The following is a 7936-nucleotide window of genomic DNA, read 5'->3' on the forward strand; positions in this document are numbered from 1 at the left end:
TTCTTCTCTGTGGGGTTTGTTGCTTCCGAGCTAGATGGCCGCTTGTTTGCCTTCAAGCCTTTAAGACCCCAGATGCTATATCTTTTGATAGCCAGGCACTATCAGCTTTCTTCACCACGTTTGCTTATGCACATGTTTTGAACCACTCGTTCCCTTTTCCCTGGGTTGGCCAACACCACCTCCCTTCCCCTACCTCCCACACTCTCATGTCCCTCTGGGACCGTTGGTCCCATTATTTTCTTCTCACATTGTTTGTCCAGCCTCTCTTATCTAGGTGGACCTGCAGAGATAATAATATGTGCATAAAGTTGCGGATGGCTTTGACAGCACCAAAGTGAGGGTGCCTGTTCTTTAGTGCAAAGGTTATAAAATAGGTCTTAGTTGAGCATGCGCATTGGCAGGTGTAAGGCTGTTCTAAAAGGTGGTTTCTAGCAATTGGATCCATAGAGCATTTTGGGCGGACCAGAGGAAATCTGCTGCAGAAACATATAAGGACAAGCTATGCGACTAGAAGCTGTGTGGGGAGGCCCTCGAGATGGGTTGACTGAGGCCTAGGAGCAATGGTGAGATGACTCAGGGCCGGTAACATTTGTTCTGTCGGAACTGACTCGATGGCAGCTAACAACAACAACACAAGACTTAGTTCTAGAGCAGCAGTTCTCAACTTGTGGGTCACGACCCCTTTGGGGGTCAAACGACGCTTTCACAAAGGTTGCCCAATTCATAACAGTAGCAAAATTACAGTTATGAAGTAGCAACGAAAATAATTTTGTTGTTGGGGGGTCACCACCACACGAGCAACTGTCTCCAAGGGTCGCGGCATTAGGAAGGTTGAGAACCACTGTTTTGGAGAGAAGAGATAAAAAGAGCCTGGAAATTAACGATCCACCAGGTGCTTAGCCAGTGGGGTAATTTGATGTGATGGGCAGCGTTCACTGTGGAAGACGTTGACACTGGAAATAATCTCTTGTCAGGAATCTTGGCATCCTGAACACGCATGGCAATTGTGTCACTCGGGATGGACTACGGAATGCTGTGGTGACAAACAATCACACACATCCCAGTGGTTTAAGCACAACCAAGCTTTCGTCCCCACCCGTGCTCCGTGTCAGACCACCTGGTACGGGGTCTGCGACTCCTAGTCACTAGGCTTCAGGGAAGGGAACCTAAATAGTTGTGCTCAGCTTGTTTGCTCCAGCCTAGAAGAGATGCGGGTCAGTTCTGCTCAAATTCCATTGCCCATAGTAAGCCACGTGGCCATGCAAACTTCACAGCAGAGGAGCATGCTGGGGGTTACAGAGTGTAATCCTGCCACAGTTGCCAGAAGGAGGAGAACCAACATATTTGTGAACAGCATGGAACATTAAAACAATTCTGTGTAGCTTTCCAGAGTGCTTTCAGGACACATGGCAGGCTGGAAGGCACAGGTTCCCAAAGAGATCTGGCCTATGTGGTAGGCCTGGTTGGCTAGAGAAACAAATCCAGTGGCACTCATGTGTATGTGAGAGTTTTATCTCAAGGAGTCATCATATATCAAGCAAACCTCCCAGCTCAGTCCAGATCAAGTCCATAAGTCCGATACCAGTTCATGAGTCCCCTTTCAGACTCACACAGCCACGAGCAATGATGCAACATGCAGGAAGATCCCAGACCAGGGAGGAGAAGTCTTGCGGATCCAATGGTGGTGGAAGCCTCACGGGGCTGGTGTATGTGTCAGCGTGGCTCCTCAACAGGAAGGTGAAGGCAGGGAGGTGGGGAGAGGCCCCTGGACCCTCCTTATGAGCAGGAAACACACACAGGGAGGCACCATCTTCAAGTTGACACAAAATTATGTAACTACCACAGCCTAACTGCCCCTTTTTAGGGAAAAAATTGACGCAGTGCCCCCCTGGCAATGCACAGTTTTTGTTCTATAGCCCATTATCCTGGATAAACTTTAAGGATCTACTTTTGCAGCCCCTCTGGATGATTCCATTACTGGACACCGCCCCCCCACCCCCCCAGGCGATATTATTGCCCACTTCGGGAAACATTGCTGTGCTGCATCCAGGTGAAAACATATTTTACAGCCATTCAAGGTGTCTGCCAAAGTTGTGTTAGTGATCCAGGAACTGGATTTCAACATCAAGTTGAGTTCAAAGGCAGGCTCTACCTGGAGGTGCCCTGGGTTCTGCCTTGATGACTCAGTGACGAGTTGGTGGTTCAACCCCACCGGCTGATCCATGGGAGAGAGATGTGCAGGTAACAACCCTAGGGGGCAGCTCTCCTCTGTCTGAGCGGCTCACTAGGAGTTGGAATCGACTCAACCAAACTGGGTTTGGTGTGGGGCCCTGCTCATCTCTCCTGGGGCTTTGTTGTGCTTGACCGCTAACTTGAAGGTTTGCCATTTGAGCCCATCCACGGATAGTGCAGAAGAAAGCGGTGGCTATGTGCTCCCATTGAAGAGGTCGATTGACTCAGCGACAGCTGGCAGCAACTGCTGTGATCATGTGGTACACCAGTGTGCCAAGCAGATGGGATCAATGTGCCACATCTCAGGGCTGGCCACGGGGCTCTGTGCAAACATGTGTGGGTGACTCCCCGTCTCCTGGCCTGAGAGAGGCTCTGTGTTCTGGTCAAGAGAAAATATGCCACTTGCCTCTTGTCCTCCTTCTTCACCAAGCCATGATCTCCCTGTTTCTTGAACCTTCTCTCAAGCTCACCACGTCCAGGAAGCCTTAGGGAATTAACCACACCCCCCACTTGCCTCTGGATTCTTCCAGAACACTTGGGTGTAGGGTGTGCTGCCGGCAGACCCTATGCAGGCCTTGGTTCGTGCTGGGCGGGCTTTGATAGACAGCTTCGTGCCTTCTCATCCAAAAAGGGGAGGGGGGTGAAGCTGCTTTTTCACGAGTATTGCAGTCATTCACAAGATGAGCAAATGAAGCTCCTTTCGGATCATTAGAGTTGACCCCCCCCCCCTCCCAGAAGTCCCTTTCCAGGCTTTGGGTGGAGGTGACTGACGCAAGTGTTTTCTCAGCTAAATAAGGGACTCTAGTAGTCGGGCCGCTGTCAGCACCACGCACCACGTTCAGATGTCCTGCAAGTCCCATAATTGGCGGAAACTGCACAAATGACAGAGCCGTCGTGTACTATTCACAAATGCCAAGTTGTAGGGAAGGCCTACTAACACACTGGGTGCGAATTATGGGCTCTAATTAAGGCCTTTGTCAGTCATATTACCCAATTAGATCATACATAATTGTAAGTAGGAACCTTTTTTTTTTTTTAAAGAATGGTAGTTGAAAGTGTGACATTACAAGCTTATCAAAATAGACTCGAGAAAGGATTCCAAGTGTACACTGCCAACTTTCTGGGAACAAAGGGGCCACTTGGATTCTCCAACACATGCCAGCTCTACTGGCTACTTCTCCAGACGGTGGTCGGATTCCCAGGACCAGTCGGGGGTGGGGAGTGTCCCCATCTGGCACCAGTGAGGGCCTTAGCTAAGGAACAGACGCTGAGGAGACGGAGGCAGAGATTGGAGCCCTGCTGCCACAGCCAAGGACCGCCTGGGGTCTGCCCTGATCAGAGAGCTCAGTCCTGCTTACCCTCTGGGCGGGGACTTCTGGCCTTTGGTACTGGAAAAGAAAGCACTTCTGTGGCTTTGAGGCACCCCCTTTGTGGCCCGTTGCTGTCGAAGCCACAGGAACTATATCCCGCCAAAAAAAAAAGGACAAAACCAAAAAGCAAACTGGTGGCCATGGAAGGGGTTTCAGCCCCTAGTGATCCTGTAGGTTTGAACTGCTGGCCTTTCCGTTACACCCTCCCCATGAATTCCTGAAAGCCGCTGTTGGTGGCCGTGGGGGGCGGGGGTGAGTGGTGGCCTCCTTCAGGGCCACTGCAGGGGTGTTGAGCATGGTGGCCGTTCTGAGCTGCTGGCACTGTGTCGCTGTCCTCGCTGAGAGCTCAGGTGACGATCAGTGAGAGGAGAGGCGTGTGCATGTGCTCTCGCGATGCTGCCATGGTCGGCTCGAAGGCAAATGGATTCGAACCGAGATTGAGGCAACCCAGCTCCAGGGGTCCTCTCGGCGGCCAGGGGGCTCCCCGGGTGTCTGCTGAGAAAAGTCTGCTGACACTGGGAGACGCTTGGCCAGTTGGCCAAGCAGGCAATTCTTGGAGGTCCCCTGCTCCCCAGCTCGGTGTTCTAAACTGCAGCTTTCCAGTCGGGGTAACCCCTGCGTTGCCCAGGCCCTGGGGGCCACAGCCGGTGAGGTCACAATGTGATCATGGTGGTGGAGCAGCCTTTTTACATGGCGGCCGCCCATCAGCCAGCTCAATTTATTGAGGCTGCTCTTAGTCTTATTTCCGGACGCCCAAGTGACCAAGGGTTTCCTGATGTGAGCCCTCCATCTCTGAAGTCGATTCTGGGGGCCTGCTTCGTGGTCTCTGAACTGCCACCAGTGTGTCATTGTCCTCACTGAGAGGGCTGGCAGACGGGGCAGTGGCACCTCGCCTTTCTCGGATGCATTTATGTCACCGCGGCTGGAACCATCCAATGGAAAACACTGCCACCCCGTGTTTGGAGTGAAAGATGGCTCTGTGTCATATGTTGGCAGTGGTTGTGCTTGAATCATGCTAAAAACATGTGGAGCCCAGCCAGGGCCCTTTCACCATTGTCACAGGTGACACAAGCACAGTGACACGAGTGACTTGCATCCCTGTGTCCTTCTTTGGCCACTGAAGAGGTCAACATGTCAACATTTAGAAACCAGAGCAGCTGGGATATGCATTCATCCCAGAAGACCAGAAAGCCGCTGACGGGTGCAGAGCACCACAATGCAAGGCAAGAGGTGGACAAGAGGCCACCCAGGTGGGGACCGCTCGGGGACACATGCTCGTACTGCTTCCCAGGACTGTGGCCGCCAGGGCCCAGCCTCGGCCCCCATAGGGAGTAGGCACTTCCTTTTCAGAGCTGACTTTGTTCTTGGCATGAAACTCAAGCAGGGGTCTGTCACAAAGTGATATCGGTACACTGTCCTACTTCTGTGGACACTGAGCAGAGCCGTTTCTGTGTGGGGACACAGTTTGGCTCATCCAAGCAAACAGACCTAAGAGGAGGGCCCCTGTCTGCCAGGCCTGTGTAGCACCGGCCTGGAGGTGCCCTCCCGAGGAACTCTAGGATGATGAGAGGGTTCCTGCCCTGCCCGGTCCAACACATTTCCCGCCAACCATCTAGGGTGATCAAGCACCTGACATGTGGCAAGAGCGACTTTAAAATCGATGTAAGGCTTTTTCATGGAAATGGCCATCTGGGGCTGGTGGCCTGAGTTGGACAGAGGAGGGGAGAGATACACCCACCGGACTGGGCGGCACTCAGGAGGAGCTGAGGGCAGCGGGCTGGCAGCCGAGGAGGGTGGGCTTGATCACCGAATCAAATTCAACCCAAGAGTTACTTAGGGGCTGTCCTGAGGAAACGACTCAATTGAGGCGCTGGCAGATGCTGGCCGGCAGCCAGCCCGTGATGGCATTCTCTAACAAGGGCCTTTGGCCACCCGCCACTAGAATAGGCCCTTAGCTTGTGGCGCCAGTAGGTGACGCTGGCGTTCCCTCTCCGGACAGAACCCATCTGTACAGATGCCAGGGGCGGGCTGTGTCTGTGCCTGAACTAGCATTTTCCTTCCTGTACGGACTTCTTCAAGGAGCTGCTCAGGCCATTGAGCAATGGGTAGGCTTCCCCACGCCACTGCTTTTGCAATGAAAAGGCATTCTTGGTGGCCCCTCTGCAGCTGCCACTCACCACCACGCTATAGACCAGGGCAGAGTGCCCCTGTAAGTTTCCAACTTTTTATGGGAGTCAAAGCCTCATCTTTTTCCTGAGGAGCAGCCAGCGGTGTTACACGGCTGACCATGGGAGCAAGTGGCAAGTAAAGATGCCAGCCTGGGATTGGGCTTTGTAGCCCACTGGAAGGGTGGGGCCATGCATAAGAGTGCCTGTTTCTATTTGGATCACAGCCGCCAGGCTTTGGTGTAGTTTGTAGCTCTGAACCTTGATGGAGATTGGGGGCGTTTGCCCAGAGATGGGTTGGGTCTGTTGACTCCCAAGATCAAGGATGGTGCTGACAAGTGCTTTACTAGATGGTATGCAGCAGTGAACAGCAAGGGGGGATGGCTGCCTCTCGCACGTCTTAAGACTTGTGTAGCATGTTATTTGCAGGAAGCTACTCTGGCCATTCTTGGAGGAGAAAGTAGGGAGGGAGTTGGAAGGAAGCCCCATGAGGCTTATGGTTTTGGACTTGTTTATATCGAGTTTTAAAAATTAATGTTATTTTTCTTTGGACCCTGGTGTTCCCTGAGAGTATGGCCCTGAAACCCCAGGCCCAGCAGCTCAGTCCTTGAAGATGTTTGCTTATGACTAAGAAGTTTCCCTAACTTTCCTGCAGCATGCCCTATTCTAAAAACCACTGCTATTGAGTTGATGCCAACTTACAGCGACACTACAGGACAGGGTAGACTTGCCTGAGACTATAACTCTTTACAGGAGTAGGAAGCTCAGTCTCTGTCTCTCAGAGTGGCTGGTGGTTTCGAACCTACCGACCTTGTGATTCGCAGCCCAACATGTAACCCCCACAACACCAGGGCTCCTTTACGTTCCCCTGCACACGGATATTTATGTGCCTAGGTAAGTACACATGTCGGAATATCTTCTGCCACATCTCTGTCTGTCTTCATTGTCAGCATCATCACTACTACATGGAAAATATGTACGCACGATTGAAAGCAAAAATGGCAGGGAAGAGTTTAAAATAATAGGAACATACTGCTTTTCCATTCCCCTGACCTCTATTCCTATTCCCTAATCCTAACTACTCTTAACAGTTTCTTTGTACAAGCTTTTAAAATTTTATATGAATATAGATAGAATTACACACATACACACACACCCCTCTGTCCCTTTCTTTGTGCAAGCTTTAAAAATTTTATATGAATATAGATAGAATTACACACACACACACACACACACACACACACACACACACCCTCTGTCCCTTGCGTTAATTTGTTTAGTATGGTTCCCGACAGCTCGTTCCCAAGACACAGTCTGTTCACCTTCCTTTCTTTGTGCTTCTGTCAGCGGTGCTGCCCGGGCCACCCTTGTGGAGCCCCCGTTAGGCCCAGGTGCAGGCATTGTTCTGTACCTGGTACCTAGAACTGGACTTGCGCCTCTGAAAACTCTGCATCCATCAACGACTTTAATTGGTAAACTGGTGAAACTGTTCAAGTTTGGGAGGAAATGGCAAGCACAACAAGGAACTTTTTTTAGCAAGATTGATCCTAGACTGGGCCCCATGAGCAGCCCTGCTGGAGTACTGGTTCCCCATTGGGCTACTAAGTGCAAGGTCAGCAGTTGGAAACCACCAGGTGCTTCACAGGAGAAAGCACCTTTCTAACCCATAGGGACAGGCCTGCCCTGTCCTAATGGGTCCCCAGGAGTTGGGATCCACTCGATGGCAATGAGTTTGAATTCTTGCTCCCAATGAGGTGGAGATGAATGATGGCCCAGAATGCTATGCTACTCCTCCCCTTAGTGTGGTCCCTCGTGGCCCAGGGTTCCAAAGTTCACTACAACATCTCGTAGAACTCATGAGACTACGCAAGACAGACAAACGCAAGACACAATACACTGTGATCAATCCATTCTGATTCATGGCGACTTTTTAGGGTAGGGTCGAACTGCCCCTGTGGGGTTCCAAGACAGGAACTCTTTACGGGAGTCGCAAGCCCCGTCTTCCTCCTGAGGAGCCGCTGGTGGTTCTGAATGGCTCATCTTTCAGTTAGCAGCCCAGTGTGTAACGACCACACCAGGTTGAGACTAGAATTTACAGTACACCGCCGAAAGGCCAGGTTGAGACTAGAATTTACAGTACACCGCCGAAAGGCCAGGTTGAGACTAGAA

General features: G+C 51.5%; 1 protein-coding gene across 4 annotated transcripts in view; it reads left to right on the forward strand.

Moving 5' to 3' along the window:
* The window catches only part of CD99L2 (CD99 molecule like 2), a 60740-nt gene that overhangs the window by 27430 nt on the left and 25374 nt on the right, over positions 1-7936 (forward strand). Inside the window, exon 1 of one of the 4 annotated variants that reach the window (XM_045285472.1) lies at positions 6637-6661. The exons of the other annotated variants lie outside the window; for them this stretch is intronic. Within the exon in view, the coding sequence (XP_045141407.1) occupies positions 6652-6661 (10 nt within the window). The 5' untranslated portion in view covers positions 6637-6651. Of the gene's footprint in view, positions 1-6636; positions 6662-7936 lie in introns of those variants that run through there. 4 annotated transcript variants of the gene reach the window in all.

This window comes from Echinops telfairi, unplaced genomic scaffold (genome assembly GCF_000313985.2).
Source record: "Echinops telfairi isolate 266 unplaced genomic scaffold, ASM31398v2 ScPeMD7_7472;HRSCAF=8510, whole genome shotgun sequence".
Classification (NCBI taxonomy): domain Eukaryota; kingdom Metazoa; phylum Chordata; class Mammalia; order Afrosoricida; family Tenrecidae; genus Echinops; species Echinops telfairi.